This window comes from Nicotiana attenuata, unplaced genomic scaffold (assembly GCF_001879085.1).
Source record: "Nicotiana attenuata strain UT unplaced genomic scaffold, NIATTr2, whole genome shotgun sequence".
NCBI lineage: Eukaryota > Viridiplantae > Streptophyta > Magnoliopsida > Solanales > Solanaceae > Nicotiana > Nicotiana attenuata.
The window spans coordinates 63,858-89,042 of NW_017673439.1; the positions used below are offsets into that span (position 1 = coordinate 63,858).

Below are 25,185 nucleotides of genomic sequence, written 5' to 3' on the forward strand. Positions count from 1 at the left end.
TGTTCGCCGTCCATTGCACCAAGTTTGTAAGATCGCTTTCCGATGACATCGAGGACCCGATATGGCGGCCCTTCCTAATTTGGGCCGAGTTTCCCTTCGTTTGGGTCTTGAGTATTGAGGGTGACTTTTCTTTGAACTAACTCCCCGATTCGAAATTGGCGAAGATTGGCTCTTCGGTTGTAGTATCTTTCGATACGCTACTTTTGTGCTGCCATTCTGACAAGGGCGGCTTCCCGTTTTTCATCTAGCAATTCGAGGCTTGTGTTCATAGCCTCGTGATTCGACTCTTCCGTTGTGTACCGAACCAGACGCTAGGTTCCCCGACCTCGAGCGGTATCAGAGCTTCAGCGCCATATACTAAGGAGAACAGTGTTTCCCCGTACTAGATTTTGACGTTGTTCGATATGCCCAAAGGACTTCGGGTAAAATTTCTCTCCATTTTCCCTTAGCGTCGTTGAATATTTTCTTTAGATTTTGAATGACAGTCTTGTTTGTTGATTCGGCCTGTACGTTCTCACTAGGATGATACAACGCCGAAAATATACTTTTTATTTTATGTTCCTCGAGGAACTTCGTTACTTTGCGGCCGATAAACTGTTTTCCATTGTCGCATACTATCTTGGCTGGTATCCCGAATCAGCATATGATGTGATCCCAGATGAAGTATATAACTTCTTTTACTCTGACTTTCCTGAAAGCATGTGCTTCAACCCACTTAGAGAACTAGTCAGTCATAAATAAAATGAATATAGCTTTACCTGGGGCCGATGGCAGAGGATCGACGATGTCCATCCCCCATTTCATGAATGGCCACGGGGATAGGACTGAATGAAGTTGCTCTCTGGGTTGGTGGATCATCAGCGCATGTCTTTGGCACTTGTCACACTTTCAAACGAATTCCTTAGTGTCATTTTCCATATCGATCCAATAGTAGCCCGCTCTAATGACTTTGTGAACCAGCGATTCGGCGCTGGAATGGTTTCCGCAAGTACCTTCATGAATTTCTCGTAGAACGTAGTTCGTGTCTCCCGGACCTAAACAAATTGCCAACGGTCCATCGAACATCCTTCTGTATAATGTTCCATCTTCAACCAATGTGAATCGTGAAACCTTTGTTCGGAGAGTCCTCGATTCCTTAGGGTCCGATGGAGGCTTCCCGCTTTTTAGATACTCGATATATTTATTCCTCCAATCTCAAGTTAGGCTTGTGCAGTTTATTTCAGCGTGCCCTTCTTCGATTACTAACCTTGAAAGTTGCACGACAATCCTAGAGCTAAGTTCATCATCTTCGATTAATGACCCCAGATTTGCAAGGGCATCGGCTTCGCTATTTTATTCCCGAGATACGTGTTTTAGCGTCCATTCTCTAAACTGATGTAGACACACTTGTAATTTGTCTAAGTACCTCTGCATTCGATCTTCCCGAACCTCGAAAGTCCTGTTGACCTGATTCACCACAAGTTAGGAGTCACATTCAGCCTCGATGACCTCTGCTCCCAAGCTCTTATCTAGCTCGAGACCTACAATCATGGCCTCATACTCGGCCTAATTGTTAGTCAATTTCGAAGTTTTGATAGACTGTCTAATTGTACTGCCCGAGGGCAGCTTCAAAATAATGCCTAGCCCGGACCCCTTCACATTTGAAGCACCATCTGTGAAAAGGGTCCACACCTCCGAGGATGTACCCGATTTTAGAATTAGTTCCCTTTCGACCTCGGGTATGAGGGCTGGCGTGAAGTCATCCAAGAAGTCGGCCAAGATTTGAGACTTGATGGTTGTTCAGGGTTGATACTCAATATCGTACCCGCTAATCTCGATGGCCCATTTGGCCAGTCGGCCCGAGAGTTCGGGCTTGCGCAAAATGTTGTGAAGGGGGTAAGTGGTTGCAACACAGATTGGGTGACATTGAAAATACGATTTTAATTTCCTATAGGCGCTTATTAGATCAAGCACTAATTTTTCTAAGTGTGGGTACCAGGTCTCCGCATCACCTAAGGTTCGGCTAACGTAGCAAACTGGAAATTGCGTACCTTGCTCTTCTCGAACTAGGACACCACTTACCGCGACTTCCGAGACTGTCAAATATAAGTAGAGTTGCTCGTTCGCTTTTGGAGTGTGAAGCAAGGGAGGGCTCAAAAGGTACCATTTTAAAGCGTTAGGGTACCGCTTTAACTCTCCCAGCACTTGTTGGCATTCCTGGCTCCAAATGAAATTGTTCTTCTTTTTTAGTAGCGAGAAGAACCTGTGACTTCGATCCGAGGACCTCGAGATGAACCGGACTTAGGAGGCTATCCTTCCTGTTAATCTTTGTACGGCCTTAACGCTATCTACGACTGTGATGTCTCTGATTGCCTTGATTTTATCGGGGTTGATCTCGATACCCCGATTTGACACCATAAAGCCGAGGAACTTGCCTGAACCAACCCGGAATGCACATTTCTCAGGATTGAGCTTCGTGTTGTATTTTTTCAATATGTTGGAAGTTTCCTGCAAATGTGTCAAATGGTCCTCTGCATGCATGGACTTTACTAACATGTCATCAATATAAACCTCCATTGATTTACCTATTTATTCATCGAACATTCGATTTACTAGGCGTTAATAAGGAGCACCAGCATTTTTTTAACCCAAACGGCATTACATCATAGCAATAAGTACCGTACTTAGTAATGAATGAAGTCTTTTCCTGATCCTCCGGGTTCATTTGTATTTGATTGTACCCGGAGTAGGCATCGAGAAAGCTGAGGGTCTCGTGGCTGGTCGTGGCATCGATCAAGAGATCGATATTCGGAAAAGGAAAAGAATCTTTAGGGCATGCTTTGTTTAAGTCTTTATAGTCTACGCACATTCTGAGTTTATTCCCCTTTTTAGGGACTACGACTACGTTTGCTAGCCATTCGGGATATTTTACTTCCCTAATGGACCCTATTTTAAGAAGTTTGGTTACCTCATCCTTGATGAATGCATGCTTAACCTCGGATTGTGGACTTCTCTTTTGCTTTACCGGCCTGAACTTTGGGTCCAAGCTCAATCGATGAGTGGTAATCTCCGGTTGGATCCTTGTCATATCAAGATGGGACCAAGTAAAAAAATCTATATTTTTAATAAGAAATTAAATGAGTTTCTCCTCGAGCTCGGGAGTTAACCCCGTGCCTAGGTATACCTTTCGATCGGGCAGGTGCTCGATCAGTACAACTTGTTCCAGCTCTTCAACCGTTGACTTCGTGGCATCGAAATCATCGTGGATTACGAAGGTTCGAGGTATCATATAATCACCATCCTCGAAAGTTTCCTGCTGCTCTGATCTGGTCGAGGCCGGCGACTGTGGTTGCTATTTGACTTCCTGTTTTCCCTTCGATTCCAGTACCTTCATTGATGATAGTGTCGATATTGGTATTACCTCATCAATTGCGAACATAACTTTGGTTGCGGATTGTTTGCCGTAAACCACTTTGATTCCTTGTGGTGTTAGGAATTTCAAGACTTGATGAAGCGTTGAGGGTACTGCCCTCGTATTATGAATCCAAGGTCTCCCGAGCAGCGCGGTGTATCTCATATCACCATCGATTACATGGAACTTCGTTTCCTGGATAGTTCTAGCCACGTTTACTGGCAGAATGATTTCCCCTTTGGTGGTTTCACTTGCCATGTTGAAACCGTTGAGTACTCGAGTCGCAGGCACGATTTGATCCTGAAGGCCGAGTTGCTCCATGACCCTCGATCGATTAATATTTGCCGAGCTACGTGGATCAACCAATACACATTTAACATGAATTTTATTCATAAGGATATATATTACCAGTGCATCGTTGTGAGGCTGTTCGATCCCTTCTGCATCCTCACCGTTGAAAGATAAGGTATTTTCTTGTAAGTAGTCCTTTGTGATTGTAACTTTGGTGCGTTCAAATGTCGGGCCCTGAGGAATATCGACCCCACCAACAATCATATGAATCACGTGCTGCGGTTCCTCCTGTTTGTTTTTCCTGTTTGCATCCCTGTCTCTGAAGTGATTTTTAGCTCGGTCATTTAACAACTCTCGAAGATGACCTTCGTTGAATAAACGATCTACCTCCTTCGTTAATTATCTGCAGTCTTCGATTTTGTGACCATAGGTTCTGTGGTATTTGCACAGTTGATTTGGGTTCCTTTGAGCTGGATCTGTCTGTAAGGGTCTGGGCCATCTAGTGTCCTTAATCCGACCAATGGCTGATACAATACCTGATGCATCGACACTGAAGTTGTATTCCGACAATCGAGGTGCTTCCTTGGATCCGACATCCCTATCAAAACCGCTTTTGCTCATAAGCCCTCGGGAACTCTGTCCCCGATCATTTCTTCTATCATTCCGTATGGGGTTGCGTCTAGGCCCATTACTTCTCCGATCTCTGTTGTATGGCTGGTACATGTCTCTATTTTATCGTGGTTCCCGAACGACATCCCTTTTAACTCTGTCCACGGACCTGTTGGGATAAATCGAACCGACTGTAGTTCCTAATTGATCATCTTTGACCCTAATCATTGACTGATACCGATTGTGTACATCGGCTCAAGTGATAGCTGGATATTCGATCAAATTTGCTTTAACTGTTGTGAAGCTATGGAGCTTCGAGTGTTGAAACCTTGTGTAAAAGCTTGGATAGCCCAGTCGTCTATGATTGGAGGAAAATCCATTTGCTCCATTTGGAATCGAGATACGAATTCCCTGAGCATCTCGTTATCCTTTTGTCTAACTTTGAAGAGGTCTGTTTCCTCATTGCAAATTTAATGGCTCCGACGTGGGCTTTCACAAAAGAATCTGCGAGCATAGCAAACGAATCAATATAGTTGGGTGGTAAATTATGATACCATATCATGGCACATTTCGATAAAGTTTATCCAAATTTCTTCAATAGAACAGATCAATCTCATCATCTTCTAAGTCATTTCCATTTATTCTGCATGTGTATGAAGTGACGTGCTCATTAGGATCGGTGGTCCCATTGTACTTGGGGATGTCTGGCATACGAAATTTCTTAAGAATGGGCTTTGGAGCCGCACTTTGAGGAAAAGGCTTCAGAATGAACATCTTCGAATGCAAACCCTTTAGGATCAGGGGTGCCCACGGTATTTGGTCCACTCGTGAGTTGTACGTTTCTACCTTTTTTGTCATTAGCCTCAATTTTCTTTTCACCTGGTTCTATCCATTTAGTGAGCTCCTCGAGCATCTTCATGACGGCGGTGTCAGTTCGCGATCCATTATCGTTCAATTTCTCCTGTACAGGTTCGACCCTATGAACAACTTCCTATGATGTATCGAGTTCGATTCTGCTTGGTGTTTGATTCTGATTTTGGAGTTGCGCTATCGCAATTTGTAACATTTCAAATATCATTCAAAGGCTAATCCTACCATCTTCACCACTCTATGCGTTCTGATCGGCTTCCCGGGCATCTCTGCAGATGCTATTTTCAGGGTCGGCGCCTAAATTTCCATGAATTGCAACACGAGAGCTGACATCGACTGGATTTACGCCCGGTGGCCCATCGGGATTGATTAGAGCTACTCTATTTTCCGGGGCGGCTATGTGGTCGTTCTCGCCATGAAGACCAAGGCCGGTGTCTGTGTGAGTTGGCATTGCTTGAGAGTTCGACATGTTGATTCCTGAAATCAAAGACACTTACAAGAACAAACGTAAAAACAGTGTGTGTTATGAGGATTAATACTTGGCAATCACTATTATCCTTAGCCCCAGGTGGGCGCTAAATGTTTACCCCAAAAACTGGATAACAATTAAACCATTAATGTGGTTTCAAGGATATGTGATTTCACCTAATATCAATTGATTAACGTAAAGATAAGTGATGCAAATTGACAATAATATAAAGCAAACCAGCATTGGACAGAGCCCTCAAGCTCGGATGTTGGCCCAAGTAAAGGTGAAGTTTTGAAGACTGACAAAGGAACTCAGACATGGACCAGGTCCATCTTGTGAAGCACAGTTATGATCAACTCAAACATGTGACATGCACGTGAAGGAGATAAACCTAACTTATCCGAAGTGATATCTCCTGATAATGATCGAAAAGGTTGCATATTGTATAAGGAGAAAGACTATTTACACAAAGAGAAACACGACATAAGAAATGGATAGAGTTAGAGGATGAGACCAACTAGAACTCTTCCACCAAGGAAGAGTAGCATATGTATTCTAGTCAATCTCTTTTTACTAACTCCATAAATATCACTGTTGTTCTCTTTTATAGGTAACGCACACAAGCAGAAGTTAAACGTAAATTGAGAGCAAAATAGCAAGGCAATTTTGCAAGCAATTTGTGTGTGATTCAAGCGTGCAAACCTGAAGCTACTTGAACCAGATAGAAGAACCAGTTCCTAGTGTCTATCTTTTATTCTAGTTCAATTGTAGTAGGTGATTTTACATTGTACCTTTCAGCTTATTTAGAAGAAATTGTATTAGGTACTTAGAGTTTTCAAGTTAGAGTTAACTTGAAGTTGTCACAACAGTTGAGGATGTGTGCCACAAGGGGATTAGAGATAATCCTAGGTTTACAAAAGAGTTTTTTGTAAATGCAGTTTTTAGCTCAGTGATTTTAGTGGAGAGTTTGGGAAAATCCTACTGGAAAGTAGGTCGTGGTTTTTTCATCTTTTGAGCCAGGTGTTTTCCACGTAAAATCTCTGTGTTCTCTAATTTCTGTATTTATTATTCCTCAACAGTAGTAGTTGGAACACATAGAAGAACCAGGTCCTTCTATAATCAGGTTAAGCGAAAAATTGGGTACCACACAAATCACCCTCCCCTCTTGTATGGTATTGAGGTATAAAATATCAATTGGTATATGAGCGGGTTATCCTTGAAGAGGTTAACACCTTAGGAACAGATCATGATGAGTGCACCACCTGGAAACTGGTAAGGACAATCCACTGTTAGGTCTCCACTCTTTAATGGCCAGTACTATTCCTGGTGGAAGAACAGGATGAGAGACCACATCATAGGAGAAGACCATGAACTTTGGGACATTGTTACTAATGGTCCCCTGGCTACTACAAATAAGAATGGTGAAGGAGTAGATGTGCCAAAGACTAGAGTTAACTGTACTGCTGAAGATTTGAAGAAGTGAGAAAAGAATGCCAAGGCCAAAAAATGGCTGGTGTGTGGATTAGGTCCAGACGAGTACAACAGAATTCAAAGTTGTACTACTGCTAAGGAGATCTGGGACACTTTACAAGTGTTCCATGAAGGAACTCCTCAAGTAAAGAGATCAAAAGGAACACTACTGTATTCTCAATATGAGAATTTCACCATGAAGGAAGGAGAAACCATCCAAGAGATGTACACAAGGTTCACAACACTAACAAATGAACTTAAATCTCTTGGAAGAATTATCCTTGAAGAAGACAAGGTTGAGAAAATCTTGACAAGGGTCTTGCCAGTAACTTAGGAAAGCAAAATCACTGCTATTCAGGAATCAAAGAACATTGCAACTCTCAAGTTGTATGAGCTGATTGGAAATCTCACTGCCTATGAACTGAGAAGGCAAACCATGAAGATGGATGCACCCAAGAAGGAAAGAAGTCTGGCTCTTAGAATAGCTGAAGGTGCAGACTTAGAGGATGATGAAATGGCTATGATCACAAGGGATTTTAAGAAGTACCTAATGAAAGGAAAGGGTTCTTCAAGAGGTGCAACCTTCAACAAACCAAGGGCCCCTGAAAAACAGACCAACGAGGGCTGCTACAAATGTGGCAAGACTGACCACATGATCAAGAATTGTCTTCAGTGGGAAATTGAATGCATGTAAGAAAGGGCTGAATGAAGAAACAGAGAGAAGGAACAGGTTCAACCCAAGAAGAGCAAAGGATCAACAAAGGCTATAGTTGCTGCTTGGGCAGAAAGCTCAGATGAGGATTCAGAAGATGAAGCTGGAGATGAACAAGCACGTATGGCCATTGGAGAATCAGATGATGAACAAGAGGTAAGTGTGATTCATCTCAAAGACAAGATTAAATTTTTGTCTAAAGAAAAGCTATCTGAATTACTGCTAGACTTCATTGATAAGTCTGAGGTCATAAACAATAAGAAGGAACAGCTGTCTAGGGAATGTGTGATCCAAAAAGCTAAGTGCAAAAATCTGGAACTCAGGGCTAGTCAAAAGTGATAGTAAAAATACTGAGTTGAAGAACAGGTTCTTGAACTTGACAACACTGTCTTAGAACTTAGATTTGAAAATCTAAAACTAAAATTAGGAACAGGTAAAAAGAAAGCTGATCACACATACCTCACCTTAGAAGAAAATTTAAGAAAAATGAAGGATGAGTTGTACAAAAAGGATGAGCAGATAAGAGTCCTAAAAGAAGATCTAGGCAAGGTTAAGCATGAACTAGACAAAACTTGCAAATGGAATACGTCCTCTGATGCACTATCTGGGCTATAAGAACATCACATTAACAATAAGAGAGGACTTGGCTATGGGACCCTTGCACCTAAGTGGGATCCCAAAATCAAGTAAATCACACTTCCTGAGAACAAAATCTGCACACACTGTGGTAAGACTGGTCACTTTAAAAGTGAATGTAATGTAAAAGAAAAGGCCAGTCAAAAGAACAAAACCTTTGTTCAAGGGAAAAAATAGGTTGCTAGGATAGGCTAAAAAGAATTTAATTCACCCTTTTGCCTATAGAAAGGGACCCAAACTAGTTTGGGTTCCTAAGACTAACCCCTGATTTTCTTTTGCAGGTCAAAGTGGGGGGGGGGGGAGCAGCCAAATATGGTACATGGATAGTGGCTGCTCAAAGCATATGACTGGTAGCAAGAACCAGTTCCTTTCACTTGAGGACCTCAAAGGAGAAAATGTCTCCTTTAGAAATGGTAAGAAAGGTGAGATCATGTGGGTTGGAAAGGTAGGTAAGACAGACTCACATTCCATTGAAATTGTCTACCTGATAGATGGCTTGAAATATAGCCTAATCAGTGTATCACAACTGTATGGTAGAGGTAACTTGGTAGCATTCACCTCTACCAAATATTTTGTGATAAATCTTACCGCTAACAAGATTGTTTTGTAGGGAAAAGAGTGAACAATAGATACATTATAGATCTATCCACTCTTTCAGAAAATGAACTCACTTGTCTAAGTGTGTTGGACAATGATCCCCTCCTTTGGCACAAAAGACTTTGAAATGCAAGTCTAAGTCAACTCAACAAATTAGTCTCCAAGGACCTGGTGATAGGGCTGCCTAACATCAAGTTTAAGGAAGACAAAGTTTGTGAGGCTTGTGTAAGGGGGAAGCAGGTAAGATCCTCTTATAAAATCAAGAAAGTGGTAAGCACGACCAGGTCGATGGAACTGGTTCATATGGATCTCTGCGGTCCAATGAGAACATTGAGTAAAGGTGGTAAGAAATATGTGATGGTGCTTGTTGATGATTACTCTAGGTTTACTTGGACATTGTTTTTAACATCTAAGGATGAAGCATTTGACATGTTTACTGCCTTTGTTAGAAAAACTCAGAAACAACTAGGTAATCCACTTGCATCAATTAGGTCTGATCATGGAACTGAATTTGAAAATGCTAAGTTTCCTGAATTTTGTGATGAGCGTGGTATAGGTCATAATTTTTCTACCCCTAGGACTCCTCAACAAAATGGAGTAGTTGAAAGAAAGAATAGGACTCTTGAAGATATGGCTAGGACTATGCTTCTTTCTAGTAAACTGCCCCATAGCTTCTGGGCAGAGGCTGTAAATACTGCATGTTACATCATTAATAGGTGCATGACTAGATCTCTTGTAGAGAAGACTCCCCGTGAGTTACTTAAAGGGAGAAAACCAAATATATCCCATCTTAGGGCATTTAGATGCAAGTGCTTTGTGCACAATAATGGAAAGGACTCCCTAGGTAAGTTTGATCCCAGAAGTGATGAGGGAGTATTCTTGGGATATTCTTCACATAGCAAAGCTTATAAAGTGTACAACAAAAGAACTTTGTGTGTAGAAGGAAGTGTACATGTAGTTCTTGATGAAACTAACATTCTTTCTAAGAGACAGGAACATGAAGATGAAGCTATTGGGCTGGTAAAAGAATTGAGTGAAGCTGCACCAAAAGAAGGAACAGGTGACGGAATAGGTTTTTCCATCCAGGGCAACCTGACAGGAGGAACTGAACAAAGAAGAAGTGAATCTAATTCCCAAATGGAACCTGTCCATGAGGTTGTTCCTCAGCAACAGAACATGGGAGAAAATCCAAACAGAAATCAATTGGTTGTGAAACCTTAAAAGTATCAAAATTTCTTTTCCCGTTGAGAACATCCTTACTGACCCAACTTCTGGAGTTAAAACTAGATCTCAATTAAACAATTTGTGTGCTTTTGATGCATTCTCATCTCTTATTGAACCTAAAAATGTTGCTAAGGCTTTGCAGGATGCAGACTGGGTGAATGCAATACAAGATGAACTCAATCGGTTTGAAAGAAGTCAAGTGTGGCATCTGGTCATAAGACCCAAGGATAAATCAGTAATTGGCACTAAATGGATCTTCAGAAACAAACTTGATGAAGATGGAATGGTTACAAGGAACAAGGCAAGGTTGGTGGTCCAAGGTTATAGCCAAGAGGAGGGCATAGACTATGATGAGACCTTTGCTCCAGTTGCAAGACTGGAGGCAATAAGACTCCTCATAGCCTTTGCAGCACACATGGAATTTACCCTTCACCAAATGGATGTGAAGAGTGCCTTCCCGAATGGCTACTTAAAGGAAGAAGTCTTTGTCAAACAACCTCCAGGCTTTGAAAGTAAGGAGTGTCCAGATCATGTATACAAACTGGACAAGGCCCTATATGGACTCAAGTAGGCTCCTAGAGCATGGTATGAATGCCTATCCAAATTCCGGCTTGAACATGGATACAGAAGAGGTAAGATTGACAACACTCTATTCTTGAGGGAAAAAGGTAAGGATCTACTAGTAGTACAAACATATGTTGATGACATAATTTTTGGGGCAACCACTGAAAAACTTAGTAAGGAATTTGCTAAATTAGTGGGGAGTGAATTTGGAATGAGTATGATGGGTGAGCTTAACTTCTTCTTAGGCTTACAAATCAAACAAAACCCAAATGGAACCATGATCCATCAGTAGAAATATGCAAAAGAGTTGATTAAGAAGTTTAAAATGGATGAATCAAAGGAAATAGACACACCCATTACAACAGCTACTAAATTAGACATAGATGAACCTGGTTCATCTGTTGATCAGAAGTTGTATAGGGGTATGATTGGTTCACTTTTGTATCTTACTGCTAGCAGACCTGACATTGTCTTCAGTGTAGGGCTTTGTGCTCGTTTTCAAGTAAATCCTATGGAATCCCACTTGACTGTTGTCAAGAGGATAATGAGATATTTAAAAGGCACTACTGACCTTTGCCTTTGGTACCCTAAAGGTAGTATCTTTAATCTAGTAGGATATGCTGATGCTGACTATGCAGGTTTCCTTGTGGATAGGAAAAGCACCTCAGATATGGCTCATTTTCTTGGTTCATGTCTGGTATCATGGGCCACTAAAAAGCAGAATTCAGTGGCCTTATCCACTGTTGAGGCTGAGTATGTTGTTGCTGCCTCTTGTTGTGCTCAACTGCTGTGGATCAAACAGCAGCTGATGGATTTTGGCATTGAAGTTGGTTGCATCCCTATTTTTTGTGATAACACTAGTGTTATTAGTATGACTAAGAACCTAGTTCATCATAAGAGGACTAAGCACATAGATGTTAGACATCACTTCTTAAGGAACAACTATGAGAAAGGATTGATTACTATAGAATTTTGTGCTACTGATAAGCAGATTGCTGACATCTTTACTAAAGCACTGAGTGTAGAAAGCTTTGAAAAGAACTGGTTAGAATTAGGGATGATTAAGATCACTTAATGGGACCAGCTCAGAATGGACAATGAAAAAAAATAAAAAATAAAATTTTTTTTGGCTAGGAAATCTGGAACTTGTGTAAATATCTAGATTAATTTTTACTCAGTTTCATACTATGAATAGTACACTCCTGTGACATGTGTTGATATGGTTCACTGATCTCTAATTGATTTCTCTACTTTGGTAAATAGAGGCATGATCAAGAGTATTCTAAATGAAGAACCTGGTTCATCAGTATTGGTTCATCTGAATAACGACGTATGTTTTCTATACTCTGCACAATTAAAAATATAAATATTTAAATCATGAGCAGAGTCCTACCAATGTTCAAAACATAAACCCTTCGCCTGGGTTGAGGGGTTGTGCTGGGTGGAGGAGGGGTGGATGAATCAGAGGGGTTAGGTTGTGGAGGAGTGTCTGGGTTAAGAAGGAGAGGTGGTAAAAATAAAGGTAAAAAAGAAAAGGAGAGGTGAGGGTGTGCGTAGTAATGTGAGGGGAAAAGGGAAAGAGGTGGCTGGTTCTTCACCCACTTCTGAATTGGTGGTATCAGCTATCTGTGGGGTTGAACATGCAACTGTGGGAGAAAGTAGCAAGAAGACAGGGGGAAGTGGCTCAGGGGAGGCTGCTGAAGGGTTGGTTAATCTTAGTTCACAGGCAGATGAACCTGGTTCATCTATTTAGGAGACCCTAGCAGACCTTCTGAAGAAAGTGGGTGCTAGCTATGATCTGAAGAAAATGAGAACTCCAACACCAAAAGCCCCCAACACTGCTAAACCTTCCAAGAAAAGAAAGGCCTCTTCTCCAACAACTGCTAAAATTCCCTTGCCAAAGGGGAGATCCACAAGAAGTATGTGAAATAGAGTGAGAGTGAATTACAAAAAGCTTTGGCTAAAAACAAGAAGAAGAGGATGGATAAAGGAAAAGCTAAGGTTCCAGAGCCTTCTGAGGCTGTTGATGTTGAGGAGATAGAACAGGTACATCAGGAAGAACATACAAATGTGGAGGTTCAGACCCCCAAGCCTAAAAAGACCAGGACTTCTTCCAAGAAGTCTTCATCAGGGTCTAAGGCTGCTGAACCTTCATTGGCCGAGAGAGCAAGGTTTGCAGTGAAAAATAAACCAGTTAGAGTTGCTGAAGATGAAGAATGGAGTGGTGAAGACGAGAGTGAGTTTGATGGTGAACAAGACAAGCTCGCCAAATTTGGCAAAAGAAAAATTTTGAAGGGTAGATTGCTGAAAGACTTGGTGGAACCAGGAATGGTTCGATTGGTTGATGCACTAGCTGCTCAGGGCTGGAAGGACATGGTCCTTCAGATGGATGGAAGGCTAGCCAGGAATGAAATCATTGAATTCATGGCCAATGCAGAGGTCAAGAATGGCAGAGTTACTAGCCAAGTGAAAGGGGTTCAAGTGACCTTCGATGCAGAGAAACAGGGTGAGATTCTTGACATTCCTGCTGAGGGATATGATGACTATACTAGGAAAAGATGGCCAAGTCTGGATTCCCTTCCTCCTGCCCTCGAAATTACTAGGAGATTCTGTGATGTTGAATAAGTGAATGAGCCCAAGTTTGTGCACAAGATTATGAAGCCACAACACAAAATCTTGTTTGAATTTGTCAACAAGTGCTTACATCCTAGGCAGGAAAGAAGGCACATTGCTAACTATTTGGACTTAGTTCTGATGGAATGTCTCGAAAGTGCAAGGCAAATCAACTGGCCTGCATTCATCATCAAGCTACTGGACAGAGTTATCAGTGGCTCCAACGCCATTGCTACTCCTTATGGGTTTATTCTGACTACTGTGCTTGGTCGTTGTAAGGTGCCACTAAAGAAGTGGGAAATGGAAACAAGCAAGGATCGCTTTGGAATTAACACTTTGATTGCTTGTGACTATGAAGTCACTGTCATTCCTAATGAACCTGGTCATCCAAGAAGACACCTATAAATAGGAAAGTCAGAGCTCTAGTACAGGAGAGTGGGGCAAAGGATGCTGAGATAGCTAGGCTGAAGGCTCACTTAGCAGAGGTTGAATCTGAGAGGGATGCTCTCAGAACTGAGCTTACCAAGGAAAAGGAGAAGAATGAGGGCATTCTTCAAAATATGTTGAACCTTCTCCAAGCCCAAAACCAACCCTCTAGCTCTTCCAAGCCTTAGGATTTCTAGCCTTTCTCACCTGAACCTGTCTAGTACCACCAGTGACCCAGATTAGGGATTTCTCTTTCTTTTGCTCATGTTTTGAATATTTTTGCTTTCTTTTTGTGGATTGTGGTAGCAACATATCTCCTATCAATGAAATCTACTATTTTTGCTCTTTTTGACTATTAATATTTCCTTGATAGTTTGAATGTGTTTGCTTGATTACTGATGATTAACCCATGATTGCACTTGCAGTTGCCCCAGTGGCCATGAGTAATTGTTAAAATTCTGGGAATTACACTTTGTTTATGCAACTTTTCGATGATGCCAAAAGGGGGAAGGGATAGTGTGCTTTATATATTATGAATAAGTGATGTTTATAACCTAATGAACCTGGTCCTTGATGATAAGTAAATTTTTCTAACTTTATATTGATGAATAAGCCGAGTTCTGACAGGGCCTAAGTGAGTTAAAAGCACAGAGTTTGTCGTCATCAAAAAGGGGGAATTTGTTGGCCCAAGTAAAGGTGAAGTTTTGAAGACTGACAAAGGAACTCAAACATGGACCAGGTCCATCTTGTGAAGAACAGTTATGATCAACTCAAACATGTGAGATGCACGTGAAGGAGATAAACCTAACTTATTAGAAGTGATATATCCTGATCATGATCGAAAAGGTTGCATATTGGATAAGGAGAAAGACTCCTTACACAAAGAGAAACACGGTTTAAGAAATGGATAGAGTTAGAGGATGAGACCAACTAGAACTCTTTCACCAAGGAAGAGTAGCATCTGTATTCTAGTCAATCTCTTTTTACTAACTCCATAAATATCACTGTTGTTCTCTTTTACAGGTAACGCACACAAGCAGAAGTTAAACGTAAATTGAGAGCAAAATAGCAAGGAAATTTTTGCAAGCAATTTGTGTGTGATTCAAGCTTGCAAACCTGAAGCTACTTGAACCAGATAGAAGAACCAGTTCCTAGTGTCTATCTTTTATTCTAGTTCAATTGTAGTAGGCGATTTTACATTGTACCTTTCAGCTTATCTAGAAGCAATTGTATTAGGTACTTAGAGTTTTTAAATTAGAGTTAACTTGAAGTTGTCGCAACAGTTGAGGCTGTGTGCCACAACAGGATTAGAGTTAATCCTAGGTTTACAAAAGAGTTTTTGGCTCAGTGATTTTAGTGGAGTGTTTGGAAAAATACTACTGCAAAAGTAGGTCGTGATTTTTTCACCTTCTGAGCCAGGTGTTTTCCACGTAAAATCTCTGTGTTCTTTAATTTCTGTATTTATTATTCTGCAACAGTAGTAGTTGGAACACATAGAAGAACCAGGTCCTTCTATAATCAGGTTAAACGAAAAATTGGGTACCACACAAATCACCCCCTCCTCCCCCCCCCCCCCCTCTTGTGTGGTATTGAGGTATAAAACATCATCGGACACCCTCGATTTAGTTATGCAAGAATAGTTAAAGGTACAATAAGCTGAAGAACAAGAAAGTAAGCTGAGAAATATTATATTGCTTTGATATTCGTGAAAAAGGTGTCTACAAATGATGGGGACTCCTCTTTATATAGTAGAGGAGTCCTATTTATGGTATAACTCTAATTATAGAAATAAATCTCATGATTAGCCTAAACTATCGCCCTTGATTTGATCTGTTCCAGGATTTCCGCCGTGATCTTCGACCGGTTACGGATATCTCACCTTTCCGTTATTGCACTTTGCTCGAAGTCGGTCATATTTGGTCTCGATCGTCGTTGGCCTCGATCTCGACGGGCACTTTGATACTCGAACTCGACACCTCGTCTTTGTGCTCTGGCCTGATCGATTACGAGGCTGGCCCTCGACGTGATCCCCTGGTCTCGATTAAATAGTAAAATCGGGCAAGTCCGATTTTGATCGTATACAAGCTAAATTATTTATTATCAGTGGCGGAAGCTCAAATTTTTGCTAAGAAGATCTAAAATATAAAGAATTATATATACGAAAAAGATAAGGAGATTTACATAAAAAAAGATTAACCCCGATCCGCCCATGTTTGCTTTGGTTCCTGACACAATAATTTTTCAATATTTAAATTTTTCCAAAAACTTTTCAAAACCTAAGTAGTGCTTAAAGGTCAATATTGCTTCCCTTGACCTGATCTTTTAATAACCACAAGATAAGGGTACAATTGATCAGGGGTCCATAACGTATTAGATGTTTAGTATTCAATTATTACTATTCTAGAATACGTAGTGTTTCTGTCATAATTAATAATAAGCAATTTTGGAGTTTTCTCAATAAAAAAAGTATTTACGTTGTATTTAGTTTGACTTAGTGCTATGGAAATTTAAAAAGTTTTTTCGACTACGCACTCCAGTGGGAATGTTGTTAAGAAACTGCATATGAAGAAAACTACTAACCACTTGTTTCTACTTATTTTTGGGACTAGCCACAAATTTTAAAGCATACTAAATGGAAAATTAAGATGGTATTGGTCAATAAAAGCTGTTTAAGTTATAAAATAATTTTTCAATCAGATTAACCATTTAATATTCTGGACTATTTGACTAATTTATCCTGAATTAATTTTTTAACGTTTGTCTATTAGGTTCCTCTTAATTTTAGAACAATTATTGTAAGGGCCAAGTTGAAAAATATTATTAATTAATTCTCTTCTGATTTTATGAGATAATTAATATTTCCGAACAACTATTTTTAATATACATGATAACTAAATGGGAACGAGAAAAGTATTAATAAGTTCTCATTCTAAGTATTCCAACTCTAAGTTTACTAAATGGGAACGAGAAAAGTATTAATAAGTTCTCATTCTAAGTATTCCAACTCTCATTATTACTACAATGTCCCGTGGTGATTCTAGAATATAAGTAAACCAAAACTAATAAATACCCCCTCCGTCTAAGTTTACTTGTCAACTATACTAAAATAGATGTTCACTCTTACTTGTTCAGATCGGAAAATCGATGAATACTTTACCAGGTTTATACTTATTTTACCCTTATCGTTACTTAATATTTTGAATTTATAATAATCAAAGTTAATTTTTCAATAATAATAATTGAAGAGTAATATAATAAAATAACCATATTATTTATTGTGTTTTGAGGGTGTGGAGAACAACAGGAAAGCTAGGTCGATGTCTTCACTTTATGTCACAATCAAAAAAAACAGTCGGAGTATTTACTCTTTTAGAGGAAACGAACGCATATAAATTAGGCCACGTAAAGTCTGTACACAACGCAAATTCTCTCGAAAATTCTTTCCAGACGCCAACTGCCAGAGGTACTCTCCTGTTATAATTAGTTAAAATTGAATGGGAGGACAATCAAGAAAATGGATGATTTTAGTGGCGACCATATGGATTCAAGCATTCACTGGAACCAACTTCGATTTCTCAGCTTACTCGTCGGAGCTGAAGGCTGTTTTAGGAATTTCACAGGTGCAGTTGAACTACCTGGCGACGGCGTCGGATCTTGGAAAAGCTCTGGGATGGTCCTCTGGATTGGCTTTGATGTATTTTCCGTTGTGGTTCGTCATGTTCGTCGCTGCTTTCATGGGATTCTTTGGTTACGGGATTCAGTGGCTCATCATTCTTGACCTCATTTCCTTGCCTTATTTTGTGGTTAGTATTATTTCTCTCTTTTTTCTTTCTTTTTAATTTACCCTATTAGAATTAGTTCTTGAGTTTTAAATTGAAAAGATAAGTATAGTTAACTAACTCTCATTCCATAAAGAATGAGATTAATAAGTTGCAAAATAAGGCAGACAGAATAATTATTTACTCCATATAAGTTAAATCTTTAATTCTTGTGTTCTAAATCTTTTTTCTTTTCATTTTATTTGAGGGAGGCATGGCATAGTGAAAAGGGTAGTAAAGTGCGAGTGAAAATGAATCTTGCATCTAAATTTCATCTTCTGCTTTTCTTTCTTTTATATTGGTATAGTTTTGTGTTTGTATTGGTAATGCTATCTTTTTAATTGTCTAATCAGACTTTTAATTCTTAAATTCGTAATTCAATCTATACTTATGTTAATATTTTTCAAATATATCGATTTCGTTGGCTTTTTTATTTAAAAAGTTCATGTAGTGTCAGAATTCAGGAATTTGATATAATTGTAATCCGAAAAGGTCCAAAAAACAGTGCATAACCAAAAAATTTGAAATCTCTTTGTTGTCTTTTTCTGATTTAAAATAGTTTATGCAGTGTCAGAATTAAGGAATTTGATATTATTGTAATTCGAAAAGGTCCAAAAAACAGTGAATAACACAATTTTTTAAAAGCAGTCCAAAAAACAGTGAATAACCCGTGCTATCATTTTTTAATTTGTTGCCTCTTTTTTCATTTGTGCTTTAGTTACCTGCAAGGGTCGTAAATATACGTTTAATTTGTCTCTTTAATTTGTCGTCTAATCAAGCTATCTTAATCACATAATTATTTCCAAAAACAGTATCATTCATTTTATGTTTGATATACTTCCTTCATCCCAATTTATGTGGCATTTTGTGTTTATTAAGAATCAGTTTGACTAATTTTTAAAGTTAATTTGCTTAGGTTAATTCAATATTTTAAAATTAAACTTTAGATATTCAAAATATATACAAAAAAATACTACTTATAAGTTGCAATTTTTCTCATGTCAATATAAAGAAAAATACATCTTGAAATATTGATAAAAAATCACTTAGTTTAAATTTCGAAAATTGAGAATACTCACATAAAGTGGAACAGATGAAGTAGTTGTTTTGTTCGGGAGTTGAAATTTATTTTCATCCAACAATAAAAATTGAAGTTACTCATAAGTTCGAAAACGTCAAGTTTTCCCAATAACCCATCATATTTTTGGTCCAAGATCATAAATCTTCTTCCTTTCTTGTTATCCTATTATGAATTTACTCAAAAGGCTAGAAAATTCTAAGATTTCCCACATATAACATACGTATTGCTTGCATCATCAATTTATTTAATGCATGTACTTTCTGTTATTTGTGGCTAAAAAGAATGAATTTTGCCATGCGCCATGAACCACAAAATTCAAAATATTCTTTGATTAGTTTCCAAGAAAAGTACATTTATTCTTATCCAAGTAACTCCATGCATTTGATTACCCTCTTTCCTCGTACCTTTGGGAAGGTTCCTGAAGCAACGACCTTCCCAAATATATACCATCCTCCTTTAATTTCTTGTACCCTACCTTGAATTTTCTCATGGAGGGCATCTATATAATCTTATTTGTGATATTTTTAACTTCATATGTTAATAGTTTAAGAAAATAATTTAAAATCCAGCGGTTTTCTTGGGTATTTAATTATTATAATCTTTCACTTCCTTCTTGCTGAGCTTGTATGTAAATTCCTTTTTTTGTTCCAAAGTCTATGTGTGGAGTATGTATTGAAATATTACTTGTTCAGCATAAAATATACTTCCTACATTCCAATTTATGTGAGCTTATTAACTGGGCACAAAATTTTAGAGAAAAATAAATGTAGATTTAATGTCCTAAATCATTTATATTTCTATAATTCTTTTGGAACTTGTAGTGTTAAACATGCTAGATTATTTGTGTGGCTATAAAAGTTTCTCTAAAGTTAAACTGTTTCAAATTTAAAAGAAGTCAATTCTTTTTTTGAATGGTAAAAAAAGAACATAGTTTCGGGATGGAGTATGATTTAGTTGAAAACATTAGGAAAAATTTAACACAGCATAAAATTACAGATTTTGAAGACCGCATGCGGCGTAAATTCGCTAAACATCTGGTATGCAGTACACCAACGTTAAAACATGGGGAAAAGATATTGTATAGCCGCTGTCAAAATAATAGCGGAACACGGGCTAAAAATATAATATCCTTGGAACATCCGTTCCGAAATGGTCCACATTATTCTACAAATAAAAAAAGTTAGAGAAGAAAGCTGAATACTCCAAGTTCTTCTTTTTCCATTGTTTTTTCGGTTCTCTCTCTTTTTAGAGCATGCTTTTTTTCGAGAATAGTTCTTATCAACATTTGGAGATGTAAAATATGAAGGGAAAATAAAAAAGAATATTTGGTTTTAGTCAAGTAAAGGATATTCTTAGAGGGAAAGTTTTTCGTTGTAGCTTAACACAAAAGGGGCATCAAAGAGACACTTGTCCTCCTCTCATTTTGGTCGTTCCTGTGAAAGCTCTCTTTGAACTGCATTCTGGGGTATGGTCTCTTACAATATACCTTCCCTATTCCTTTTGTCCGTGAACTTACCTTTCATCGTCCATTTCAATCCTTAGTTACAAATCTCCTAACAACTAAAATCATTTTCTTCTAGAGAAAAAATACAATAACAACAAAACTATACCTCAATCCCTATTAAATTGAGGTTAGCTATATGAATCATAGTTTCGGCATATAAATCTGGACTAAAAAGCTAGCGCTCCCATAATGCAATGGGCCCAAATGTTCTTTTCATGAACTCATTTTCCTCCAATTAGAGACAAATGTTTTCCCTATCAAGAGAAGCGACAATATTTTTCAAAACTCTTTTTTAACCTTTCGCATTCTATTTTCCATCTCCACCAACGTTTGCGTGCACTCTNTTTTCAAGAAAATATTTTCCAAGAAACATATTCCACGGAAAATATTTTCCTCCGTACCAAACACACCCTAAGACTTAATCTCAACCAATTAGTATCACCTACATTTTATTTTCTTCCATCTTGGGAGAAATCAATCAAATTATTTCTAAGATAACGGAAGAATATAAAAGTATATTCTTATTGGTTTCATGTTGCACTTCTTTAGTGCTTGTAAATATGTCAGCTCCTTTTGACTAATTGACTAATTGTTGCAGGTATTTTTCCTTTGCTTGTTAGCTGGATGCAGCATCACTTGGTTCAACACAGTTTGCTTTGTTCTCTGCATAAAAAACTTCCCTTCTAACAGACCATTAGCACTTGCACTCACTGTGAGTTTCAATGGAGTTAGTGCAGCCTTATACAACCTCGCTGCGATGGCTATAAATCCTTCTTCTACTCATATTTACCTACTTCTCAATGCCTTCATTCCCTTAATCACTTCAATTGCAGCCATTGTCCCCATCCTCCGACAACCCCCTATCGATTCCCTGCCATCTGATGCCATCAAACACGAACAGCTCATATTCGTTGTACTAAATTTCCTAGCTGCAATCACTGGCCTCTATCTTCTCTTTGTCCATTCGACAGATTCATCAACGACTCGTGTAATTTTTGCTGGTGCAATTTTACTTCTTGTCATTCCATTGGGAATTCCAGGCATCATCTATGCAAGGAAATGGTTTAAAAAGAAAATTTCTTCAAGCTTTTCCCTTCAAGGATCCGGCTTACTACTCGTTGATGCTGATGATCTTGAATTTCATAAAGAGCTACTTAGTCGCGAGAATAGCCAGATCAATGTAATGTCCTACGGCGTAAATGGTGATGGACCGACTCTTACACTAAGCCTTGCGAGGATTATAGGCACCGGTGGAGCTAGTGATCAAGGATGTTGTGAAACAATAATTGGGAAGGATCAGTTATACATGCTTGGAGAAGAACACAAGGCAGGGTTGCTGGTTAAAAGATTGGATTTTTGGCTATACTATCTTGCATACTTTTGTGGAGGAACAATTGGGCTTGTTTACAGTAACAATCTTGGCCAAATAGCACAGTCACTTGGACATAGTTCAATGACTTCTACTCTTATCACACTGTACTCATCCTTCTCCTTCTTTGGCCGCTTGCTCTCTGCAGCTCCAGATTTCATCAGATCGTAAGTTAAAGCTCACTTTTCCTCTGTTCCCTTATTTTCTATTGGTCGTATGAAGGGGTGGATGTGGAAGAAGGGAATGGGTCATAACACTCCGCATACTGACTTTGGTTTTATGAGGCGTAGAGGCGTATTTAGGGCAGGTTTTACTGTTCCACTGAACCCATTACTTTCTATAAATTAAAAATGTATACATATAATGCCATTACACTCATTCTAAACTCACTGACTTTAGATGATTTGAATTGAGATGGGAATTAAATGAATTTTGCAGGAAACTGTATTTTGCAAGGACAGGTTGGCTAGCCGTTGCATTAGTTCCGACACCAATAGCATTCTTTTTGCTAGCAGCAACAGGAAATGAGGCAGCAATCCAAGCAGGAACAGCTCTAATTGGATTGAGTTCAGGATTCATATTTGCTGCAGCAGTGTCAATTACATCAGAACTATTTGGACCAAATAGTGTTGGAGTGAACCACAACATTCTCATCACAAACATCCCTATTGGATCACTTGTCTATGGCTTTCTTGCTGCTCTCATTTATGACAATAATGCTGTTGGTGCTACTTTTGCACAACACACGATGACTGATACAGTGGTTTGTATGGGGAGGAAATGCTACTTGTCAACTTTTCTCTGGTGGGGTTGTCTTGCTCTTTTAGGACTTGTCTCGAGTGTGTTGTTGTTCTTAAGAACTCGGCCTGCTTATGATCGATTCGAGCAAAATAGAACAGCAAATTTGTTGGATTGATGTGGTAGCCAACAATAATTTTCGAAGAGTTTTAAGTGGGCCTATCAACAGTTGGGCTAGAAGATTTTCTTTTGGGTTCTCTTGACCTCCATTAGAACATGTGTACAAATTATTTTGAAGGGCTAGTTGCATCATTGGAACATCATGGACTCTACTCTTTTACGGGAATCTTACGGGAATGTACCAAAAAATTTATATACCAACATCTAGCCATTTTATTCATGCTATCAAAAATAGCCAAAAAATTTACCAATGATATACAACATTTAAAAAACATAGGCAAAGAAGATTGTTTTCTTCAATGGGTATTGTTTTAATTCATTGAAAATACATAGAAAGGACTAGCAAACAGGCAGGTCGGGTCGGGTATGAATGGGTTGAAAAACGGGTAATGCAAAACGAATAAATTATCCGACTCGACCCATATTTAATACGAATAATAAATGGGTTAACCGGCAGATAATATGGATATCCATATTATTTATGGCTTCTTGAATAAGATCATTTTTGGAAGAATTCCTAGTCTCTCAAACTTAAGGAACCCCCAATTTGAGCCTTTACAAATGTAAAAGAATTCATTGGTTATCCATTTGCTAAGTGGATAATATGATTCTTGTCCATATCTGACCCGTTTTTAAAAAAATTTATTATCCGACCCATTTTTTAATGGATAATATGGGTGGATAACTTTTTCTTTTATCCATTTTGCCGTCACTATACATAGATGTGGCTACATACAAAACTTGACAAAGTTTGAAGGCAAGTTAGGCTAGTTTGGATGATAAATTCATTATTAATGATATAAAATGTTTTTAAAAAAATTAGGTAAAAAAGTTGTTTTTTCTTAAATGGGTATGGTTGGAATTCGTTGAAAACTTATAGATGAGGCAATATACAAATTTGAGCAAGATTTGAGGTGATTTGGACTAGTTTGGTATCAGAATTCATAGATAAAATCGAGTTTAAAAAAATTCTTCTGTGACACTTGTATCAAACATGTGTCACGCATGTATCTCATACACAGATAAGCCCGTGCATGGATCGGATCGGATCAGATTTAGCACATTTCGGGTTCGAATTTCGGATTCTACAAAATGCAATCCGAATTAATATCGGATCGGATGGGATCTTAAAGTTTGGATCGGATCGGATTTTTGGATTTCGGATCGGGTTATTATGCCTCAAAGTTGCAAACTCATATGTATATTTTCTTTAGAGGCAATACAGTAAGAAATATTCATGTGTCTGCAATTATGAGAGTACTATGGAACATATAGCTAAATCCAGCAATTGTAAAGGTAATAACTTGGAGAAAGATGTAAAGAGGTACTGACTATCCAAAATTAAAGTTTAATATTTATACATGCCCTAATAATTTCGGATTTCGGATCGGATCGGGTTACAATTATACCAATCCGAATTCGATTTGAATATCCGAAATTTTAATAAACACAATCCGAAATACGATCCAAATATCCGATATCCGAAATTGAGCGAATCGGTTCGGATTTCGGATATCCAATCCAAATGAACAGCCCTACAACAAGTATACATGGATATACATGCAATACACATTTGATACACATATGATACATACGTGATACACAAATGATACCAAATGTTATACACACATCATCTTTTTTTATGTTCATCTTCTACTATGAATTTTCAATTCAAACCACCACAAAACTCTATCAAATCATCCCGAAATTGAGATTCAAACTCCTTAAGATGTCCAAATCTAATCCAATAATATCCACTCAAAATAAAGCAAAAATTTGACCTTTTTTGTTGCTACAATAGCTAATTGGCTTATATTAATAGTATTTGGCTAATATTAATGATATTTTATGAATTGATAACTTTTGTACGAATAGGTGAATATAACTGGTAATTTCCTATCTTTTAATGCCACGTGCCGTTCAGATCAACGGGCCCATCAAAGGAGAATGATACAAACATGAAGCTTTTGTGTTAGTATCAAATAGCATGGATTGGCCAATTTTAGACTGCTAATTGAAAATAATTAATGTTGCAAAGTAAATGGATTACTATTTAATGCGGAGGTAAAATCTGAACAAAAATACCCTTAGTTGAAACACGAAAAAACTCCTACGTAAAAACTCCAGCATATTATATTGGAGTTCCAGCACATTATGGTGGAATTTCATACGTAAAAATTTTGAACTCTAGCATATTTCGAATTTTAACTAAAGGTAATTTTGTCCAAATTTTATTTTCGTATGAAAAACGGCTAAATTTTGATCAATTTTAAAATTATGGCTAATTTTCAATTAGCATTTGCAAATCATGTTAATCCCGGTAACAATGTTTTGAGAATGTAGCGATCTACACCTTTCTCTGCTTCACCAACTTTTGACCAACCTATTAGCGATCTATACCTTCGCTTATACAGAGCTTCGTGCGGTGCCATCTTGATACTAGAATGGAAGATGTTATTATAAGAAAACTCAATGAGAGGTATTTGATCATCCCAATTACCTTTAACATCGAGGACATACCCTCAAGTGTCTGAATAATGCGTTGCCTGGCCATCCTTCTGAGGATAAAAACTTGTGCCTAATCCTTTCTAAAAGAACTTCTAAAAGTTCGTTTTAAACTGAG

The 25,185-nt window shown here is 38.4% G+C and overlaps 1 protein-coding gene across 1 annotated transcript; it reads left to right on the top strand.

Moving 5' to 3' along the window:
• Positions 1–17,190: 17,190 nt before the first annotated feature.
• Positions 17,191–22,763, top strand: LOC109216385 (protein NUCLEAR FUSION DEFECTIVE 4-like). Its single transcript, XM_019380535.1, has 3 exons — positions 17,191–17,675; positions 20,874–21,811; positions 22,083–22,763. The coding sequence occupies exons 1-3, from the start codon at positions 17,367–17,369 to the stop codon at positions 22,558–22,560; spliced, it is 1,725 nt and encodes a 574-aa protein (XP_019236080.1). The 5' UTR covers positions 17,191–17,366; the 3' UTR covers positions 22,561–22,763.
• The last annotated feature ends 2,422 nt before the right edge of the window (positions 22,764–25,185 follow it).

What these genes read in the sequence shown, in the direction of transcription:
- LOC109216385 (XM_019380535.1), top strand. Translation starts at nt 17,367, where the DNA reads ATGGGAGGACAATCAAGAAAATGGATGATTTTAGTGGCGACCATATGG. An exon ending in TTTCCTTGCCTTATTTTGTG is followed by an intron (nt 17,676 to 20,873) that starts GTTAGTATTATT and finishes TAATTGTTGCAG; the next exon opens with GTATTTTTCCTTTGCTTGTT. An exon ending in GCTCCAGATTTCATCAGATC is followed by an intron (nt 21,812 to 22,082) that starts GTAAGTTAAAGC and finishes TGAATTTTGCAG; the next exon opens with GAAACTGTATTTTGCAAGGA.